Raw genomic sequence first — 21,607 nt, 5'->3', positions numbered from 1 at the left:
AGAGCAAAATATATATAACAGATGTATAAATATAACAGATGACAACAAAAAGGTTGAAGATTTTGATATTTGTTTATCCATAATGTGCAGTTCCCCCTGTGATTTCGCAAGGTCTGACAGACCTTGTATCCATTGATGCGGTTCATTTCCTGCTGCATGGCAGAGTTAGTCTCCAGCACGGAAAGAAGAACTTTAACAGCTGCGTACAGAGAGCTATCATCTGGAGCCATTGCAACTAGACTGAGAACAACTGCAGGCCCACCGACGTATAGGAAACCGCTGGATGCCCTGCTGGGGGTGAACGTACGGACGCCTAGAAGGAAAAAGCCATACGACTATCAAGTATTCCTGCAAGAATTGGCTAAAGTGCAAAAAAATTTTCAAAACAGTCATTTATTTACCAAAATGTCCAACCAGTGCTGCTCCTACGGTGCGAGCTGTACCACTCAGGTGCTGGCTGATGTTTCGTACTAGGAGCACAGGAGTGGACTGATCCCGAGATGTTATTCCCATCTGTAATTACACAAAATAATTGCTATTCCGCATCAAAACAACAAACACATAAATTCAACATGGACTCACATTACCTCTTTAGCAATCAGCCTGCAGTCCACCTCATTGTAGTCCTCTCTGATCTGTGCGACGGTGGTTAATGTGGAAACTGCTGGGTTGATGCCAAACGAGATCCTCTCCTCAGAAACCAGCCTGAGAGGGATAGACTCAACATCTGGATCGTGGCCTGGACACAAACAGGGAGGTGAAACAACACAAGTAGGTACAAGTTACAAAAAGTAAAATGTAACATGTCACCATAAAAATCACAATTAAGGAAAAATAAGTGTACAGATGACGTATTAATTAGAAAATATTTCAGTGTCAACACATTTGTCCTTACATAACACATAAGTTGTAAGAATTTCAAGTATTCACTAGTATTATATGGTAGTAGAAGTATAGTTCTGAATAAAATCATGCATGGATGGAATGAGCACCATAACAACATGATTTACTGCATAACACTGCATGGTGGGAAGACAAATATAACATGAAAAAGTTGACCAAAACACTGACTGACAAAACTGCATTAGTCATCATGAACCTCATCTTATTCTAGGACAACATATTATTCATAAAACACAGCGAAATACATACAGATTGAGCATGTATCATATGCTCTTATCCAGGGTGACTTACAGGAAATAAATAAGAAACCTATTTTGAAAACTCTTGCACAATATCTTGTGACTCACCTATGTTGCCCAGAGCCAGGAAGTTGCCCACATAGGCGGTGCCTTGTGTGTATATGACGCCCACAGCCTCAGTGCTCAAAGCTTCCTCAAACAGGTAAGCAGGACCTACTCGCCACACTAGAGCAGCATGTTCCTTCCAAAGAGCTGGTGTTCCTATCAGTCCGTACACATCAATCACAGCTGTGGGGTCCATGGAGACATACTGACCAGGGAATGGCTGAATATACCTCATCTGACAGAAAATGCAGACGCTGTGATACATGAATCCATAAATGCCACAACAGACCTAGCATCGGTTCAATCATCAGCTTCTCATTTGCTCTCCTCTTTTCATACCTTTCCTGTCCCCACTGCCTTGCCATTGAAATAGGCTGAGACCAGACATCTCTTCTTCACCTCTTTGGCCATGACCACAGCCAGATGGTGCCACTGACCTGGGATCAGCATGCTGGAACAGCGGAACCTCAGTGATGTAGGCAAAGAAGTGGGAGTGGAAACCTCTGGCTCCAACATATCTGTCAAATAGACACGCAGAAAGGCTTTCCTCTAACTTTTTGTCCACCAATAAATGTTGTGTAAAGTTCACAGAGGGCAAATACTGACCAAAATTTTATCTCTCTTACCCAGGTATGTGAATGCTTCCTCCTCTGTGGAGATAACCAAACAGCCGTCATAGGCTGAGAAGGAGATAGACAAACAGATGTACTGTTGTTCAGTCCGGGACATGTGGCGAACCACTGACAGAAGACGAATTGGGTGGGAATCACAGGCTGAACTGAATCTGTTGATCTGGAACCAGCAGGAAAATGAGAGTCCCGCTGCAGGTGGAAAGCCCCGGCAGTCTGAAATGCGTGAGGGAGACATTTTAGGCAGATTTATTCACAACTGTGTATATGAGTATATATATATATAAATAAAAAAAACAATCTTTATGACTTACCTCCTCCAATTCCACCTGTTGAAATAGAATCAGCAGTCACTCCTTTCACTGTGGCCAGAGAGGGTAGGAACAGGCAGCTGCAAAGCAAAAACAAAAAAAAAAAAAAAAAACTGTGAATGAATGACTGCATTGGATATTTTCTTAGCATTGCATAGGGAATTCCTCAGAAGCCAAATCTCACTGAGGTCATTTTTTGCTGCACATATGTTATATGATTATTTTATGAGGTACTCATAAAAGTACTCACCCATATCCACTCTCACTCATGTCAAACTCTACAAAGGCAGGTGAGGAGGAGACTCGGTATGGTCTGAAGGTGCGTGGTGATGTCATTGACACCAGGCTGATGATCTGATGTACCGGGATTGCAGAACCAACAGACGTTTCGCTGTGAGCTGTGGACTGTAACAAGCTGAAGGTCCGCTTCAGTGTCTTTTTTACCTCTGGTCCCACTGAGGCTTCTGTCTGTGTACTGTGATCTGGTTTGGACAACAAAAACAAAATCAAATGTCTGATCTGCTTCACGTCTGGGTTTGAAAGACCAGAGTTATCTTGAAGGGGACTGAACCTAACATGCAGTAAAATCAGTAAAAAGTAGGCATGAGACAAAGATTAAGTTATTATGACAAAACCAACATGTACCATTTGAAACAGGAGGCTTGACGGGTGGGTTAGAGTCTAGTTGTGATTGCAAGACTGTTTTGTCAGCCAGGCACATGAGAGGGTCCCCTAAACTCAAGAACTTTCTGAGGAGGAAAAAACACATGTCAGACACAATACTGTAACACAATAAACGAAATAAATCCAAAAGCTTCTTCATCTTAAGCACAATAAAGAAATGCACGTGTCTCAATCTTAGAGGCTGAGGATGTTTCACCTGAAATCTGCATTTGTGATGGCCTGGGAGGAGAGCTTCTCCAAGATCCTTGTAACAGGTAGATGTAATGGATGGTTTGGATCAAGCAACATGCTGCGACAGTGATCCAGCAGCGTGGCGACCAGTCCCCCTCCACACATTACCTGGCGGTTTCGTTCAGATTTGACCATGGCCTGGATGTGGTGCGCCAGAGAGAACTGGACCTCCATCGAGAGCTGAGAAACAGGGAAAAAAATGTAATCTCGTACAGGGGCCCTAATGTTTATTAAATTGCATGCAGCATGCGGCAGAGTGTGACATGCTCCCAGAAAACAGACCTGTGGGTCCTCAGGAGTGTACACTGATGGAAGGAGCGTCATGATAACTCTGATTGCTCCTGGATGAAGAATAATATAATCGCAGGTGAATCTACTGAAAGCCAAGAAAAAAAAACAAAAAAACATTGACATTTATGAGTTCACATATCGACCCAAATCATCACTATAATTTACATATGTATGGAGAGGAAATTCATCTCGCAGGAATATGGCTGAGCTTTCCACCTGCTCCAAATGGTTAGAAATATCCACCTGTACTGAGACTCTGAGCAGACTGTGGAAATACTGGCTGCTATGTTTCTGGATCTTCCCTGTGTGTCTTCTACGGCCTGCGGGCCTGACCCCAAGTCAGGCCCTGCTGATCCATTTAATTTCTCCTTATCTCCATCACACTCATGCTCAGGCTCTTGTCCCAACTTTAACTCCAGAGAAGAGTAGGTCCCCGTGGCAAACTGGTCGAGGTAGGAGAGCAGCTTTATACATGTCCGAAGAGTGACTGGCAGATTGAACTGTGGAGTGGTGGAGTCAGAGGAGTGGGCTTCACAGGCCTCTGCTAACTCAACAAACTGTTGGAAATTCTTTCCAGGAGATTGACCATCTTCTGCAGTCTTTGGACAGGAGCTCTCCTCCACATAAAACTTCTCTTTCCCAGGGCCTTCAGTGTGGAAGCAGCCCAGCTGAAGTAGAGCCTCCCCCAGCCTTTCATAAAAGCCACCAGCCTCAAAATGGTGCGCATTTACTGTGTGGAGATGCACAGCCAAGGCCAGAATGTGGAGAGCCAGGAGGAGGAGGTCCAACAGCGGTTGATGCCCCATGGACTTCCACACCTCTCCCTGGGGAGGGTCAGACAGAGCTCCTTCCATGTCAATCACCAGAGACAGCAGTCCGGTGAAACCTCCGGCTCTCCTGAAGGCGTCCCAGCTGTTGGGGCTCTCTAGCACCTTCAGCACAGACTGAAGTACAGGAGAGAGGAGACAGATAGACCATGTGGACAGTGAGTACGTGAAATCAAACACAATCATACATATGACAAAGTAGATTTAAAGAGAATGAATTTTGACAAGTACTAACCTTTGTACAAAGTCTCATCTTTTAAAAGCACCTCCCTAGTTAATTAAAAATGTCGTGAAAAATAGATGGAACATATAGATACATCATAAATCATTTCTAGTAACTAGTTTTTGGAGGTGAATAAAATCACATTAACTTTATTAAATTTAGAGACCTAATCCATCAGGTAGGTAATGTGTGAGGCTGAACGCAGAGGGAAATGTGATTAACTGAAACTGGAGTAATCACAATGGCTCTTAACACTTGCCAACCCAGGTCGTACCCAATCTGATTGCCACCTGCGTTAACCATGTTAGCACAAGGAACACACACACACACAAGCTCCCGCATACTTGCACAAACAACCACAAGCACGCTCACTTGCACACATAGAATACACACAATATCTGCAAGTAAGTGCTTCTTCTCGCTGCCATCTATAAAAACGGACACATACAGTGGGTGTGTAACGTAGTTAAGCTTAATGAGATTTCTGTCCCATTCACTGATCTGATAGAGGTGGTAATCTTCAGCGTGCCACAGCACAAGGCTGCTAGTCTAATCAAATCGGCTCAGATTTAACAGCTAAACCTGTTTTAGCAAATCAATCTACATTTGTCTATAATGGAATCAGGATCCCACATGCTAAGAAAATAAATTCACTAGTTTACGATGTTTTAAACGCATTACAATTTGTTATGATTTGATGTGTAGTGGAGACAACAAGTACAGTTCAGCTGAGATGACTGCATATCTGCGGGATGTTTCTGGATGTGTGTGCGTGCTGCTGTCTGTGGCTGCGGGTGCATCTGACATGTGCAGTAAGTACCTGCAAAAGGTCCCGCTTCAACCCAAGTTCCTGCTGCGTAGAGGAGCAGAGGGCTCCGATGGCTGTGCTCATGAATTCCTCAGGGTTAATCTCAGCTAGCTGCTCCAAAATGCTCAGAGTGGGACCTCGATACTGATCCTCATCGAGGAAGATCTTTATGTAAGGAACCATACCAAGGTCTCGCACTGAAACTGAAATACAAATGCAAATATTAAGTATACATTTTTTACATACATTAAACATTTTTAATTAAAAACTGGACATAAACAGAAGTGACTGTGTATACCTGTGTTTTTGATTGAACGCAAAGTAAGGGTTGACACCACTTGAAGCATACAGGTAGTGAGCAGTCTTTCACTGTCCTCCACACCTGACAGCTGCTGAGGATCTAAAGAGCACAAGAACTTCAGATACAATTACAGACTAAAGAGAAAGGAAGAACAATTTTGACATGTGAAGTTTGACTGCTAAGGTCCACATCAGTTTTATTGCTCGATCCCACATTGTGTCAAGCAATCACTCTGTCTGTTCACAATTATACACTATATAGACAAAAGTATTGGCACACCTGACCATCACACCAACAGGGACTTTAATGACATTGTATTCTGAATACTTAAACAGCTTTGCAGCTATAACAGCTTCCACTCTTCTAGAAAGGCTTTCCACAAGATTCTGGAGTGTTTCTGTGTAAATTGGACCCAATCATGCAATAGAGCATTTGTGAGGTCAGGCACTGATGTTGGATGAAAAGGCCTGGCTCACAATCTCTGTTCCAGTTCATTTCAAAGGTGTTGGATGGGACTGAGGTCGGGACTCAGTGCGGGCCAGTCAAGTTCTTTCACACCTAACTCATCCAGCCATGTCTTTATGGAGCTTTGCTTTGTGCACTGGGACACAGGCATGCCTGAATAGAAAAGGACCTTCTCCTGTCACTGTCACAAAGTTGGAAGCACAGCATCGTCCAAAATGTCTTGGTATGCTGAAGCATTAGAATTTTCCTTAATTCGAAGTAAGGGGCCAAGCCCAATCTCTTAAACACAGCCTCATACCATTTCTGAATACAATAACAAAGCGACGTCCCATTAGTTTTGCCAATATAGTATATCAGAAGTTGAGGAAACAAATATGTCTGTTCATATTTACTCGGTGAAGAGACAACTCCAGCCTTCCTAAGGATCTTAGCTCTTCTTCGAAGTTCCCCCAGCAGCAGCTCCAGCAGGCCCCAGTCACTCAGCACCTCAGCTAGCATACTACTGTGTACTGTCATCCTACAGAGCAGAGCAGATAAACCTTATTCAGCTCACATCGAGGAAATACTGGGTAGAAACAAAGCACTGCTTTTCCAACAGTTTACTCAATTTGGCAACTTACTCTGTGTCACCTGTCCTCCTATGTTACCAACTAGCACTGCTCACCTGTTAAAACATTTGAGAGCCATCACTCCGAACTGTATCCCTGCCACTCCTCCAGCTAGTGTTCCAGCCCAGCATTGCTTCAGCACACCCAGCAGTGCCCGTAAGGTCTCATGTGGGATGTAGTGCATCTTAAATACTACCTGTAGGAAACCAAGAATTTATTCAGACATCATATGTATCTTGTATCAAAGAAAAAGTATGCACAGGGATTAGGGTTCATACCATCTCCACCAGTGAAAAGAATAGCTTTTGGACAGGTGCTGGTTTACACCACACACAGGCAGCCAGCTGGGCCAGCGACTGGACAGTCCACTCTAAGAGAAAGAAATTGGCTGCGTCCATCTCCCATATTGTCTGCAGGGTTCGAAGGAGCTGGCAGCACAGCGGAGAATCCTGAGATCTCAGCAAGGAGGCCTGCAGCAGGTGAAAGGCAGGCAGGTTCTTCACTGATGCACCTGAAGAGAAACATACATTAGGAAATGAAGTGAGCCAGAAACAATCAGTACACTCAACTTGCCAAAGCTGGTTTCAGCTCCTAAAAACAGATCCTATTAAATAAAATGTGGTCTGCACATTTACTTAACTTTTTTGAAGTGGGTGAAAATGTTTTACTATACTTGACTATGGAAAATGCTGCAAAACAATATCAAACTGAGGTCAGTTTAGTCAATTTTAATTTAAAACTCAATTTATCAGATTTTGCTCTGGCAAGGTCACATAGTCAATTTCTTAGAAAAAGGAAACCCAATAAATTACACACAACCTTTAACGCATAGCACATGCTGAATCCCATAAACTAATTGAGTTATTCATACACAGACAGATTGAAAACAAACAACATAGCATGCATGAAGGCAAAACAAAAGTAGCATAATCTGCCTTGATAGAGTTTGTTTTCTGCATTGTCTAAATATTTAGAGGAGGTCTTAGATTCTGGAGCTAAAACACATTTGTGGTTGTTGTGAATAAATATAGACCTGGTTGGAAATAGGATTCATTTTCACATTTAGTCAAAATTACATCAGAACCAAATAAGATCAGCACAAAACAGTCCCCCGGTCCCTCTGCTGGAAAGAGATCTTCTCCTTGATGTGATGGATGGGTGCTGAGTGTGTGTGTCTGTGTATGTTTGGATGGCTATGAGTGTGTTTATTATGGACACTCTATTTATGAGTGTTGGATGGAGGTGTGTGTGCATCTATGATAGATGACTGGTTGCTGTAGGCCAGTGGTGAATGAATGTGGGGCATCCTAACAGAGTTAGAGAGGAAGCCTCCACTTCATCATCCCAGACATAATCACCTCAGCTTCCTGTTAACCCGAGGGGTGTTGTGCACTGCAGTGGGGTAGCAGTGGGGGAATGGGAAGTCAGGGTCTGTGGGAAATAAAGGAAAGGGAACGGTGCAATTTGGTGGGGGGTCATACGAGGGCATAAATGCCAAGGGTGGGATGAACTGTGCAGCCCCATCCCCTTCCCTGAGCATGTATTTGCTGAGCTATGCATGTGATGATAATTAGATGGTTTAGTGTACAAATTCAGAAGAGATGACTCAGTTTATTCTCACTGTACTATCAGCTGTTGGTGGTTATTAGAGAGCGATAGAATAACAACAATGCAGAACTTAAGGTGAGGACTTGACCTACCTTTGGTGAGTGGCGGGTCAAACTTGAAGCCTGGAGGTTGGGGGTTGGTGACACAAAGAGCCACTTTCAGCTCAGTTTTTCCAAGCATGGTGAAAGATGCGATGAGAGACAGCAACTCCTCCACTGGCTGGAACTGATCCAGAGATACACCTTCCTCACAGCTGATGATGGTATAATGATAAGAGGAAAAAAAGGCTAAGTTAATGAAAAGCAGGGAGAAACAAAGATCTCTCTGTACTGAATAAGAGCAGACAAATTAGAACAAATATCTGCATCATTTCTATAAAGTCCTCTCGAAAATGCAAGATCTCTGACCAAGTCTCATTTACTTCTAATCCCAAAATTTCAGTCATTTCATTCTTTTTCTCTTCGTGTCCTGTTATCTCACCGTTTCAAGATGTTTTCAAGGACCACGTAGCCGTTGTGGGTGTCAAACTCCACAAACAGAGCTGGATTGAGGGCATAGGTGTCTCTAATGAAGCTGAACACAGCCACAGCCACCTCAGCCAGCAGTGGTCCTGAGACATCAGCACTTAAGCGTGAAAGGTTCTGGATGCAGATACGTATACAGTTCTTCTCTGATAAAGAAAAGACAGTGTTCTTGGTTAGTGAAGTAGTAACTGGTCAGTGAAATGCAATGCCTCTGAACAACAACACACTCAAAGTTTCCCATTCAAGAAATCTACCACCACAAACAAATAATGCTTCCAGCATACCACTCCTGAGCTTCCATCAGTTACACCTTGTTTCCATTAATAAATCATATGGCAGAATAAAATCCTTCACTCATAACCTGTCACATCAAACCTGGATGAGCTATAGAGTCATGGAAGCAAAATATCATGCTAGGAAATGCTGGCAACTTTTTTATGAGCACAAAAAACAAAGTTAATGCGTGTGTAGCAGAACATCTGAGTGAATTATCTATGCTGATGGAGAAACTTAGTTGGAATATGTCTCTCTCTCCTGGGATGTGTGGTCATGTGTCTCTGTATAATGAACTCATTCCTGGAACAAAAATGTCCATCTGCACAAATCAGGTCCCCTGATTAAATCTAAATTTTCACTTTCTGTGTCTGCTTTGCGTGTTCTCTTCAGTTTTCTTATGCATTTAAACGATTTCCTTATGTTGTTCAGGAGACCTGATGAAATACATTCCACTATAGCTATAAAGGAGAACAATTATCTGACTAAGATTAACAGAAATGTTACATATTCCAATAGTGTTGCATTACATCACCTAGCAAGCTCGGGACAGTGTTGCTTGTTGTGGCGGCAGAGACTGCCTTGAGAACGCGAGAGGCCTGGTGCCTCCAGGCCGCACTGGTCTGGTCCCATAGTGATGTGAGACCAATGATAAGGCACTGCAGTTCCTGAGTTTTCACCAGTCTCTCCACATTGACTGGCAGTCGACAGAGCTGAAGGAGAACCTGGACAAGAGCAAGACGAAGAAGACTGGAGTGAGACCAAAATCCAGTGAGAAAGAGCAGTAGCAGTACGGATTTTAGATATGCATGTTGAGGAGGAAAAATACAAAATTCAGAAGATTAAAAATGTAAAAGAAGGCTACTGACCTTTGTTAGCGGCTCCTGAAAAGTCTCCTCTGTGGCCACGTCCTCCTTTTTAGCTGGAAGGCAGACTAGCAGGTACAGACATTTCACCAAAGCAGCAGGAAGCCCGGGATTTACACTTGACACTATATCCTGCAGTCACACAAACACAAATCAGTGCTCACATTTTGATTAAAAGATGTTGGTGTGAAGATAAGTGTGGCAATTATCATGAATGATGAAAATAACATAATGTTGCCCAACATCCAAAAGAAAAAAAACAGGCTTCACATAAGTAAGGTTTATTGGAAGGTGTGACTGACATCAAATGTAAAAAGGTTGCCAGTTCAACAACATTAAACAACTGAAGATTTTAACATTTCACTTCACTTTAAAACCTTACTACCACTCACTGAGCTGTCAGCTGTCAGAAGCAGCAGAGATTTTAACAGCAGCCATCCTCGATTGTTTCTCGCCTCACAGTTTGCCTCCTTCGTATCCAACCTCTGGAAGAACTGGACCACCTGATCACGAGCCCCCTCTGAAAACACAAAAGATTTGACATGTGCTCATCCCAAAGACGAGGCTGCCATGAAAAGCAAAACACAAAACTAACTACATATTACAGCTGATTATCTTCACCGTCTACTATCAAAGAAATTAGTTTAAATCTGGCGTACCAGTGATCAAACAGAAGGCACCATGCATTTCTCTAGTCGGGCTGGTTTAATGTTTCACTTCTTTTTTGTAGAAAAAAAAATTTTTTGTTAAGTGTTAAAGTGTAAGTTTTTGAACTACACAAGTTCCTGAAAAATTATCTTAATATGACAGTGGTGTGCACCTAAAAAGAGCAGCTGTGAAAAAAACCACTTTTGTTCAATACAGTAGTTAAGAACTGCTAAATATCTCTTACGTGCACCATGTCAGTGCTTATGAAACTTGAATGCACAACTGAGAACTGCTTTAGTATATACTACCTTAAACACAAAAAAAAAAACAAAAAACCTTCCTGCAGAAAAATACAACTGTACATCAGCAGCCAGAAAGAGTAAGACACAGAGAGAACACAGAGAGAGAGAAAACTGACAAAACAACTTCAATAAGGGAACTACGCAGTAGACTACATGCTCTCTGGCCCTCCATTTTCAAAAACTTGAGTGACATTTACATAAAAACCTAAAGTGCGTGAAAAAGCAGAAGTAAACAGAGGAGAAAAATACCCTCCACCCGAAATTAAACGCACGTCTTCTTTCCTGACATGAGCGGTTGTTCTTACCTGCAGGTCTTTCTGCCAGTCTGCTGTGAATGTTGTGGATGACGATGTCAGCAGTGAGAGCTGCAAGCCCTTTTATGTCTAAACCTTCAAGTCTGCCACCATCCTCACAGACCTGGGATCAGAGAAGAGAGAGTCCATCATCCAAACACACCGCTGAGCAAAAAAACAACTTAAAGAATGTATTAGTATACTGACAAAATGACACGAGAGCATGTTTGTAGCTGGCATCTTTGAGTGAAAATGATAAACAGGTCTCTGATATGAATTTTAAACTGTTGAATATGACAAGATGGACATAAAATCACTCTGTGTACTGTATGTATGACATACTCACTCTGAAGGCTACTGGTCTACTACATTTTGTGCAATCAAAAACAACGAATGAATGTTAGTTGGATCTGAACTGCTTTGGCTAATGCACTGCTCTATAAATAATAGAAGCCAGTGCGTACTATAAGTTATGCTTTTTTCAATTCCATAAGAGGATATCGCATTTCACTGAGTTTGCTGTTCTTAAGTGAGGCCCTACGTTCGGGTCAAATCTCTGGTCATGAGGCTTATACACACATGCACGCAGAGAACCACACACAACCCAAAGACTGATTACAGTTGCAGCTGTAAACCCGATCAGTGGTGTTATACACACACAGAGATCAGTGGTGGAATTTTTTTTTAAAAAGTGCTGAAGAAACCTTTCTTCATCGCTGTGATGCAAGTCAGGCAAGAATTAGGATTCCTTTTTTTTTTTCCAAATAATGAAACAAGGCCTGAAGCTATTGATTTGAAGAACATTTGCATTTCATGTGACAGCTCAGTAAAGTGTGTAGATTTACTGAGAGACCACACACATGCACTCGTTTAAAGGACAGTGATGCGATCAGCTGACGACCAAACATCTGACTGCCGCCTCATGGTGTCTTAATTGTTCATTCAAGCAGTCTGGAACAGTTTTGGAAACCACAGTGTCCTGAGGCATCCACTTAGCTTTTTCAAGGTTGGGTTTGAATTATAACTGTGGCTCCACTTTAAATTCTCCTGCCATAATCCATTAATGATTCTCTATCTGATTGTCTCTAGTTGTTTCAAGACTGCAGAAAAACTTTGCCTTCATTCAGAATAGAAAAAGAAATAACTCACTTTGTTGACTGATGAGCTCAAAAATATAACTATGAAAATGATGACTGGTTAAACAATGAGAGATCCCCAGTACCTGTATATAAAGAGGCAGGACTTTGATCAGATGCTCCTCTCTCTGCTCTAAACTAACATGGTCAGTTCTGTGGTCAGGGCTCGAGCATGCGTGAAGTCCCAGAGCCTGTAGCTGTTCTCTGAGCTCTTGTAGGAGTTGAGGGTTCCTACAAGAGCTGTCCACTTTGTCCACATTCAGCTCCACAGAGACAGATAACTCCCCTGAAGCACTCAACTCTCCAGTTTCCTTATTGATCCTTTCTCCTTTAGCAGTCTGGTCCTGGTTGGGGGGGAAAAAAGAGTAAGTCCTCAGACTGTTCCATCTTTTTATAGCCGCCTTCAGTTTGTTTGATATCCGAAATATCTTTTGATCACATTTCCTTGGTTTGTATCACTTCCTTCATCTCCCAAGCCCTTTGAAATAATATCAGAGAGAAGAACAGACCAGTGCAGTCATGTGCCATTCTCATTAACTGGTTATGAACCTCTGCAAGGAGTCCACATGACTGATGCCTCGTTTTTAGTAACCGGAAGCACATAATGTCAATAAATGTTAAAAGTGTTTCAAGCTTCAAATTCAGCTATGCATGGACAAATTTTCCTGGGGATGCTTCACACCATATGGGTTTCTTTCAGTGCAACATTTAGTCTTTAACAGCAATTACGCTACAGTTTGGTAAAGCCAAACAGCCTTGTCTCTCAAAATAGAAATAAATTTGAGAATTTGACACGTGCAAAAGATGGCAAACAGGGATCTTTTATTCTTTAAAAATCTTAACCCTCAGATGTTCTGTCTCTCTCAGTGTTGCCCCTGCACTGCCAAAGTTATTGATCATGTAAAATAATCCTCCTTGAGCTGATAATAATGATGTTTCACTTCTCTGTCACAGGCAGCATGGATAAAGAGTCCTGCTCACTAGAAGACATGTTTGTAAGCTTGGCTGGAACATTGTTTCCACATTACAGTGATATTATTTTGGTCACTCTGAATTTAGAGACACACACTCACATGAACAATGACAATTACTGGTCAAGACAAGCTAATAAGCCAGAGGCAGTAGAATCAGTTATGACGGTGTGCTAAGAATAAGGAAAGATGGCTCACTTTCCATAGAAGTTCATTTACGCTTTAATGTTTGCTCACATGGCAATGTGTGTGTGTGTGTGTCACTCCTCACTTGCGAAATGATAAAAGCAACACATACCTGAGTTTTGAGTGAAAATGAAACACAGACACACGATCACAGGTACAACACTTCTACAGCATTCAACCTGCCATTCAAAAGGAAACACAGATAATTCCTCTTTTTCTTACCTGTACTTGTGTTAGGGCCATCTGGGAGTTTCCCTAGAAGACGCTATCATCTGTGTTGCGTTATTCACACTGAGGGGTCTGTCTCTGTTCCCATGTCAGGAGGAAAGACAAGCAGAGACCTGCTAAGACATGACCAGCGCCTACAGTGCAGACCCTTCTGTAAAACTTCCCGCCCCCTCACTAATCTTCAACATGTAGACTGAACTTTGAACAAGCAGAGCAACTCATATCAGCTGGGCCAGGTCATGTGCCTTCTTACTTCCTCAGAGAAACAGAAGTGAAAAACTGTTGCTTAGCTGGTTAGATGGGGCCCTCCCACATGAAGAGTCCCTTTGCTTTTTATAGACATACCATGTAAGGCTCCCATGACATGAATCACAGTGACAGGATCCAATGATTCAACAAAGAAGCCAGTAAACACAGCTTGAAATTACAGGTTTGCACGGGTAAACATAAGGAATGGACTTATGGTAGAAACAATTCAAAATGAATGGCATTTTGTGCATTTGTCTGCTGATAATAACTAGAATGATATGCCTGTTTTACTGTGTTTAAAAGGTTTAGTAAACAAGAACACCATAAGAGGTGTTGTTGGTGTCACCTTGGGCTTTGTTTTCACATTTGACTCACGTATTGACTCACTTATTGTGGTTTGCATTCTTGTGGAGTTTGTCTGCACTGAGATTGGGAAAGTGCTGTGCTAAAATAACTTAACCAAACAGCGCCATCTTGTGGCTTATAATGGTATCGACATATGGTGAGAACGGTATTGCAAGAAAAACTGAAAACACAAACAGACCAGTGGTTCTCAAGATGGGGCCCGGTGGGGGGGTGCAGGGGTTCCTGAGGGAGTCCCAGGATGTCCCCAGCAAAAAGAGGAAAAGAGGGAATCATTTATCTTCATTATGATTCAATCAATGACAGAATATATGGCCATTTTGGTCATGGGTTTCACACGTCCTCAAAAAAAAAAAACGTGCAAAAATGTGAGCACTGGTCTATCACGGACCGTACACATTTTGTTTGCCTAAGACATTTTAGCAGGAAAACCGTAGGTGTAACCAGTCATGCAGCCATAAGACATCATCACACATGGCTTATTTTCAGACCAAAAGTGAACGACGCCTTCATTAGTGCGATTAGTTACACCTTAAACTAACATGCAAAGTAAAGGAGAGTGCGGACTTTCATTAGAGGAACGCAGACAAAAATGTACAAATACCTGCTGTTCTAATTCACTGACACAGACACCTCCACCACCTGCCACAGGAATCACCACCACCAGCTGTCAACAGCACTCACGAGCTAAATGGCGCTTTATCCCTCTTTCATTCCATCTGCAGACCTTTCATGGTGCCACACTTGAGATCTTAGACAGATTTCGTTAATCTCAAATCGTCGCATTGATGACGTACGAGGTTTTGTAATCCGACAACCTGTGCAACGCATACAATGACATTAACCCCATAAAGGTACCTTCACTGTCAGCCAGTATGCCAAACACATGCAATCAATGAGCAGCTTTAAGCCTCTCTGTATCCTCAGTGCGTTGTGGAGTGTAAAATTACGTGAGAGATTTAACAACTTTACAAATTCCCTGCCACTTATAAGTTTTCATTCAAGACATTTCTTTTTAGGCTACAAATAATTCAAATTTCATGCTCATTAAAATCACTGCTAAGAGCATCGTCTTATTTATCGAGACATGTGTTAACATGTGTGTTTTAAGCGGTGACATCACCGGTCATGTGACCTCCCGCAGCCAATGAGGTGTTTAGGGCGTGGTCTGTCTCCATCCGTTTAGCACCATGGAAGATCTCCGTTACCTTGCAGCGAAAAATGATCTCCCTGCTCACTTTACAATATAATGTTGTAGCGCTTCGACGGAGCAGCTGATTTAGTTTCCGTTGCAGTTTCTGTCGGTGGAAATAAGAACCGCTTGTGTGCACCCGCCACAATGCACCCGATGCCTGTGTGCTCCGTTAGCGGCGGAGACATATTTGACTGTATACAGAGAGGAAATATCGAGCAGTGTATACACTTCCTTCAAAATGATCGCTCAGTTCTCAAGCAAAAAGGTAAGCTAAAGATATCAGATGTGTATGCAATCACATTCTGATCTGCTAGGTGTTGCTTTTTTTATTTAGAGCGTATTTTAAACTACAGGCCACTTCTGCGTGTTTACATGTCAGCTGAGTTTCAACCTGTAACTGCCAGTGATGTTTTCCTGGTTTATTATAAAGCCAGAAAACTGCTGATGATCAAGAGAACAAACCTGTTACATCTTTGCCATATGTCTGTAATACACATTTTTTCATCTGAACTCTTTATGATAAAATCAGGTTAAGGTATATTGAGCAAATGTTATAGCACTCAACAAGTATACAGTAAATTAACGTGATGGTATTTAACAAAGGACTCCTTTAGACTTTATCTGGCACCGTTTGGCCCTGATGTGATTTTGTAACAATGCCAACAGGAAACCTAACCCTGCAGCAACTCCTCTGTGAGATGGGCTGGCACAGATCTAGATGGACAGATCCTGTGACAACACAGCACAAAGTCACAGTCCTTTTGTGCCAAATGGAACCCTAACTGCAACTCCAGGGGCTTTAAAGATCAACAGACTGACAGGCTGTCCATTTACATCAGGCTTACGTTGTTAGTCACAGATCCTGCAGTTTGAAGGTGTGCATCTTCAAACCCGATGTCTTTGTCACCCAGGCTGGGGTGGTTTCACCCCGCTCCACTACGCTGCCCTGCACGGCAACCGCGCCCTGGTTGATCTTTTCCTTAGTAATGGAGCTGACCCTAATGTGGCATGTGATGCGGGACAGACAGCCTTTCATTTTGGCTGCAGGTGGGCAGTAGTTGCATATGTAGGTTTGTAGGCATTAAACAAACATACTAAAATTTGAAGAAGTGGCAAGATCTGCGCATTGTGTTTTCTGTGTTCTGTACTTCATCTTTTGCACCTCTGACCCCTGTCAGGCAGGGGAACATCTATATTATGCACCAAATGATGCAGTATGGAGCCGATTTGCGCCTCATAGACCTGCAGGGAAAAACATCACTGCATCATGCAGTCACTGGGGGCAACATGTGAGTGGAGGAACCAGCACCTCACAAATAAGTCTGATATTTTTGCCTTGAGATTGTACAGTCGCAAACAATTATATCATGCATGCACCAACTGTTAGTTATCTTTCCCAGCGTTGCGGTGCACTATTTGTGGGAGACAGGAATGTTTCGGTTCTCGGACACAGACATGTACCAGGTGACACCACTTCACCTGGCTGCGTCCACAGGCAACACAGAGGTGGTCCGGTATTTGCTCAGAGACCAGGTATGATATAATCTTCACTTTTTCAGTCACATTCTCTAGATGACCAACAGTAAGACAAAACTTTATGTTAAAATTTTAAAGGTCCATTAAAATGTGTTAAATGGCAACATTGGTTTAAAGTGAGTATTATCATACAACAATGTACTGAGGCTTTACATTTACTTTGAGCTGCTTTTTGTAACCACTGTTTGGTCAGTCCACACATTTACAGAATAGTTACGTGTCACTTCCATCAACTGCTCATGTACAGGCAGGTATAGGCAGTCATTTTCAGTTTTCTGTGGGATTTCTTTGCCTCCTAATGGGAGATTATCCTAAAGGATAATCTTTGCCCATACACCTGGGAATTTGACAAAGATCAGTTAAATGCTGAGATGCCTTTGTGAAACAGGTAGCAACACAGACGTGACCATATTTAAGCATCTGTGCATCACAGCCCTCTGTTTCATGTGTTAGAGATGTGCTGTGGATGCAGTTGACCAGCAGGGAGCGACAGCGCTTCATGTTGCAGCAGAGAGGGGCGGAGTGGAGGTGTGCTGGACACTGCTGCAGATAACGCGGTGCAGGATGCTTCATGAGAAGAACCACAGCGGCCTCACGCCACTCGACCTCTGCAAACAGGGGAAAACATTTAGGTGAATCTGCTGTATCCAGAAATCTCTGGAAAAGCACTGACTAGCAAGGCACTGCATGGGCTGGTAACACACCTCAGCACAATTAAAAATGCAGTATGTTTGCATCTCCAGATTACTTCTTTCTCTTGGGATCTGATGCTGATTGTATATTGCTATACTGTGTATTTTTCTCTAGACATCAGCAACTCACCAAGCTACTGAGTCGGTACATTAATGAACCAATACACCACAAGCCCAGAGAGTCTCATGGTAAATATTACTCCATAATATCATTTAATGATGAAAACAAGGATGATGATGATGATGATGGTATTAATGACAATGAAACATTTAAAGTGTGTGTGGCTTTATGTGTTGAATTGTTGTAGATCTTTTATCGTGCGTCTTCTCACCAGTTCTCTATTACTGGACCCTGTTTTTTCCAACCCTGAGTGGAGCTGCCATCTTGCTGATAGCAGCCATGTTGGGAGGCTATGGTGGGATAATCTGTGGTTTGCTTTTCCCCTGGCTGGCCAGAAGTATCTTCACACAGTACCATCGCATGACCACGTACCAAAGGTATTACAAAAGCTCAAGTGCAAGTTTATCAGAAAATCTGCATATTTCACTGCTTGTTGTGTCTCTGTTGAGATATTGTTCATCTTCCTTCCAGGCTACCCAACCCAATCTACCTGGGAACCCTTATTGCTGGCTTGTTCCATTCCCTGCTCTGCTTCTATGGAAGAATAATGCCTAATATCCTTAAGACATGTTAAACTCGTGCCTCTGCATATTTTTCTATCATCTGGCTTTTTTGTACTTCAGGATTTCAGTGTTGGTTGGTTTGTCAGTCTGTCCAGCACTTATAGTTCAAGGCTGGATTGCTTTGAAATGTGGTACTGATAATCATGGTCCTCACAGGATGAGTTTTAAATATTATGATGCCATCAGATCAACCAACACTTTGATCAACATATGAAAAGGTTTTCCAAAAAAATGATTTCCATGTAATTACCTGTGAATATTCATGGTCCCCAGAGCATGAACCCCAGTTTTTTTGTTATCCTCTCCTCCTTCCTCCAGTGCCTCAATCAAACTAAGTTTTCCATTTGTGTATTTGTACTGTCTCTGTGAATATGAAAAATTAATGAGCATAATATGATGAAATTTGGTGAGCTCATTCATGCTTGGGTTCCCAGTAGAAGATCAGGGTTCAAATCAAAATGTGTGGAGTTTGCATGTTCTCGAATCAATGTCAGCTGGGATAGGCTCCAGGGATGAGGTGATAGATGATGGATGGACATTTCATGCTTTGCATTTGGGACGCTCCACAAGCTTTCTTGTGAATTCTGTCAACTGGCCGGTGCTCTTCTAGCTGTATTGCTCATCCAAATATACACAAGTATGGCCAGTGTAATCTGGGCTTTTGTGTATCAGAATGTCAAGTGTTCATCCTTAACCTTTTCAATGTGTGTGGCCAACCAGTACTCTGATCCAGGTGTCAATGATCCACTTCTCCTTAGTCCTCGCTTTGTTTTGTAAGGTTCTGACTCAGGACCCAGGAACACTGGACAGAGCAGATGCAGATCCGAGATTCTCCTGTATTGCTGACCTGGTGGAGAACAATCAGAGCCCTCACAGGTTCTGTCCATACTGTGAGGTAAGATGTTCACGCGGTTCACAGCTTAGGGCGCTACGGTGTTTTGCGTACCCCCATATTTACCTGTGTATCAAGTTATTAAACTGTCCAGTCAGCAGTCTTTCTGTCTAGCTTTAGAAATGTACACACAGCCCTTCTACTCAATGCCTCTCATTCTCATCTCAGACCAAAACAAACACTTTATTTACTCATCTGAGTTGTGGAAAACCGAAAAAGTGACATCTGAACACACAGTGCTCGCGAAACTCAGATCAAACTCTAAAATTAGGCAGTGCTGATTAAATATTAACCGAGATTCTGTTACTGCGCAGCCCATTTTTCTCCTCAGTGTCTTTCAGAAACATATTTTAGTGTGCTCTTAGCTGTAAAATGAGAAAGTTTCTTACCAGGCTGTCATGATGGAAAAAAAAGAGGGAGGGTGACTTTCTTTGTTCAGGACACCATTACTCCACCATCTTTACAAAGCAAGTGGTTGTTTGGTACCATGTTAATCTTCAACATCTCATCTATTTAACCTTTAAATATTTATCTTGTGTTAAGTCATGAAATTAAAAAGTAATAATCGAAAGCAGTAGAAATGTCGAGATGCTTTTTCGAGATGCTTTTGAAAAAGGTTGAGAGTGAAGTTAAAGATGCGTATTTATTTCGTGGGCTGCATCATACAATAAGCTGGGGGCGTTCTTACTAATGTGTTGTTCCCCTTCCCACCCTGTCTTTGATTTCTTCATAGTTGTTTCCCCCCGACTATACTAAACACTGCAAGCTGTGCGATGTGTGCATTAAGGACTATGACCACCACTGCCTTTTCCTCAACCGGTGCATCGGCCGGGGTAACCACCGCCTCTTCCTCTTGTTCATCATCTCCATGGTGGTTGCCCATGTTCTTTTTGTTGCCACGTCAACAAGTTTCCTGCTAGACAAGATGCCTGCGGGCGGCCGCAGCTTGTCGTCATGGCTCGCTTTGTTAGGGGAGGAGTTCTGGGTTGTGGTTCTGATGAGCATGAACGCACTGACGCTACTTTGGGAGGTGTGGTTACTGACCGAGCAGTTTGATGCCATCGCCACTGGCACGACCACCTACTTCAGACAGTGTGAAAGCTCGGCACGACAGAGGTCACTGGGACAACGCTGGGTCATAGTGCTGTCATTTCTGTTGGAGGGTCGAAGACGGTTGGGCAGCGGACAGACAAGAGAAGACAAAACTGCTATAGACATTTAAAAGCTGTCAGTTTTTAAATGTCTGTCTTCTGCCCAGCGGTCCAGATGTTGATTCATCATCGGCCACTTACAAAAGTACAGTCTCAGTTTACAGAGTCTTCGGTGTGCACTCACCTTTGTGAGAATGTCCTCTTCAGATTCAGCAGCTCTTTAATGCCATGTAACATGTTGTACTTGAATTTTAAAAAGTGGTCATGTCCTTATATTCTATTTTAATAGGCAGCAGACCATAGAATAGATGCATCTAGCGCTAAGAGTTAAGATGTTCCTCTAGTTTTTAGAGACCTCACTGAATACTGATTAACTTGTTTGGTATTGTTCTGTGTGAAGCACTGGATATTTCCTACACTGTGTTTTAGCAGGGAAACCGAATGAGTGCTCGCATCATACACCAGCCTACTTTTTTAATGCCGCTGTCATTGTTGTTTTAAATAAAAGTGTCTCATTGTGTAAAGCCCAGTTCAAGGTTTGTGTACTCGTAGCATTATCAAGTCCTGTGATTAGCTAGCGATAATGGTTAATAGCGGAGGCACTGACAGTCTTTGTTCCTAACATAATGTCATTACCTCTCTGACCTGCTCCCCGTCATTTGGGCCGTAGTACTTCCTCTGCTCTCACTAATGAGACATGTTCTTTTCATGCCTTCAATTGAACACACTCATTTCCTATACGTCCCTCAGGACCATATTTCTAGATTATAAATGATGTTCCCCACACCCTTCTGAGGCTGGTGTGTCTGGGCTGTGAGTGTCTAAGTCACATGATGTTATTTGGTGTCTGCTGTATTGCCTGTTATGAATATTGCAGTGGTTAAGGCAAGAGTAATTTTACCGTGTTTCTCTGTCCCTGGATCAGTGTTATTGTATTTAACTTGCGACCATATTTGTTAATATACCAATATATTTTATATGGACTAATGTGTTTTATTTGTGGTGACAAAGTTTCTTTGGTTCTCAAGATGATGACATGTTTTTCTGCTGTAAATTAAATATGTTTCACAAGTTAATGACATCTGCCATTTATAAAAAATAAACACTCTCTTTTGTCTCTCTGCATAGCCAGAAAGAAGTAGGTCTTTCCGGATTCAAAGCTTGTGACCTTCCCTCTTGATTTAC

The 21,607-nt window shown here is 42.4% G+C and overlaps 2 protein-coding genes across 7 annotated transcripts in view; one reads left to right on the top strand and one right to left on the bottom strand.

Moving 5' to 3' along the window:
• wdfy4 (WDFY family member 4) overlaps positions 1 to 15,350 on the bottom strand; it is a 39,979-nt gene extending 24,629 nt beyond the window's left edge. The window contains exons 1-27 of one of the 5 annotated variants that reach the window (XM_046401761.1): positions 14,877 to 14,964; positions 14,454 to 14,496; positions 13,655 to 13,738; positions 12,362 to 12,619; positions 11,152 to 11,263; positions 10,289 to 10,416; positions 9,900 to 10,028; positions 9,566 to 9,755; positions 8,714 to 8,903; positions 8,326 to 8,486; positions 6,904 to 7,136; positions 6,682 to 6,821; positions 6,410 to 6,534; positions 5,550 to 5,651; positions 5,264 to 5,454; positions 3,637 to 4,337; positions 3,385 to 3,478; positions 3,068 to 3,282; positions 2,833 to 2,936; positions 2,438 to 2,669; positions 2,191 to 2,267; positions 1,874 to 2,092; positions 1,587 to 1,765; positions 1,251 to 1,482; positions 588 to 739; positions 402 to 513; positions 123 to 313 (exon numbers count right to left, since the gene is read on the bottom strand). In XM_046401761.1, the coding sequence (XP_046257717.1) occupies positions 123 to 313; positions 402 to 513; positions 588 to 739; positions 1,251 to 1,482; positions 1,587 to 1,765; positions 1,874 to 2,092; positions 2,191 to 2,267; positions 2,438 to 2,669; positions 2,833 to 2,936; positions 3,068 to 3,282; positions 3,385 to 3,478; positions 3,637 to 4,337; positions 5,264 to 5,454; positions 5,550 to 5,651; positions 6,410 to 6,534; positions 6,682 to 6,821; positions 6,904 to 7,136; positions 8,326 to 8,486; positions 8,714 to 8,903; positions 9,566 to 9,755; positions 9,900 to 10,028; positions 10,289 to 10,416; positions 11,152 to 11,263; positions 12,362 to 12,619; positions 13,655 to 13,675 (4,488 nt within the window). In that variant the 5' untranslated portion in view covers positions 13,676 to 13,738; positions 14,454 to 14,496; positions 14,877 to 14,964. Of the gene's footprint in view, positions 1 to 122; positions 314 to 401; positions 514 to 587; positions 740 to 1,250; positions 1,483 to 1,586; positions 1,766 to 1,873; positions 2,093 to 2,190; positions 2,268 to 2,437; positions 2,670 to 2,832; positions 2,937 to 3,067; positions 3,283 to 3,384; positions 3,479 to 3,636; positions 4,338 to 5,263; positions 5,455 to 5,549; positions 5,652 to 6,409; positions 6,535 to 6,681; positions 6,822 to 6,903; positions 7,137 to 8,325; positions 8,487 to 8,713; positions 8,904 to 9,565; positions 9,756 to 9,899; positions 10,029 to 10,288; positions 10,417 to 11,151; positions 11,264 to 12,361; positions 12,620 to 13,654; positions 14,138 to 14,453; positions 14,497 to 14,876; positions 15,104 to 15,130 lie in introns of those variants that run through there. The other 4 variants (XM_046401764.1, XM_046401762.1, XM_046401765.1 and 1 more) reach the window with 4 other exon arrangements.
• A 65-nt stretch (positions 15,351 to 15,415) lies between these two features.
• Positions 15,416 to 21,560, top strand: si:ch211-223a10.1 (putative ZDHHC-type palmitoyltransferase 6). 2 transcript variants are annotated; one of them, XM_046401773.1, is made up of 10 exons: positions 15,416 to 15,732; positions 16,379 to 16,514; positions 16,646 to 16,756; positions 16,868 to 17,000; positions 17,457 to 17,635; positions 17,811 to 17,884; positions 18,031 to 18,193; positions 18,288 to 18,370; positions 19,084 to 19,274; positions 20,005 to 21,560. In XM_046401773.1, the coding sequence occupies exons 1-10, from the start codon at positions 15,612 to 15,614 to the stop codon at positions 20,491 to 20,493; spliced, it is 1,680 nt and encodes a 559-aa protein (XP_046257729.1). In that variant the 5' UTR covers positions 15,416 to 15,611; the 3' UTR covers positions 20,494 to 21,560. The 2 variants fall into 2 exon arrangements, with proteins under 2 accessions (XP_046257729.1, XP_046257730.1); XM_046401774.1 differs by having other exon boundaries at positions 15,597 to 15,732; positions 16,134 to 16,514.
• The last annotated feature ends 47 nt before the right edge of the window (positions 21,561 to 21,607 follow it).

This window comes from Scatophagus argus, chromosome 10 (genome assembly GCF_020382885.2).
Source record: "Scatophagus argus isolate fScaArg1 chromosome 10, fScaArg1.pri, whole genome shotgun sequence".
In the NCBI taxonomy this organism is placed as follows: Eukaryota; Metazoa; Chordata; class Actinopteri; family Scatophagidae; genus Scatophagus; species Scatophagus argus.
This window is presented reverse-complemented; position numbering and strand designations above follow the sequence as displayed.

Excerpts from the sequence above, each read along its gene's own strand:
- si:ch211-223a10.1 (XM_046401773.1), top strand. The coding sequence starts at position 15,612 with ATGCACCCGATGCCTGTGTGCTCCGTTAGCGGCGGAGACATATTTGAC. Across the intron at positions 15,733-16,378 it reads CTCAGTTCTCAAGCAAAAAG|GCTGGGGTGGTTTCACCCCG; the intron begins GTAAGCTAAAGA and ends TTTGTCACCCAG. Across the intron at positions 17,885-18,030 it reads CAAGCCCAGAGAGTCTCATG|TTCTCTATTACTGGACCCTG; the intron begins GTAAATATTACT and ends TCTTCTCACCAG.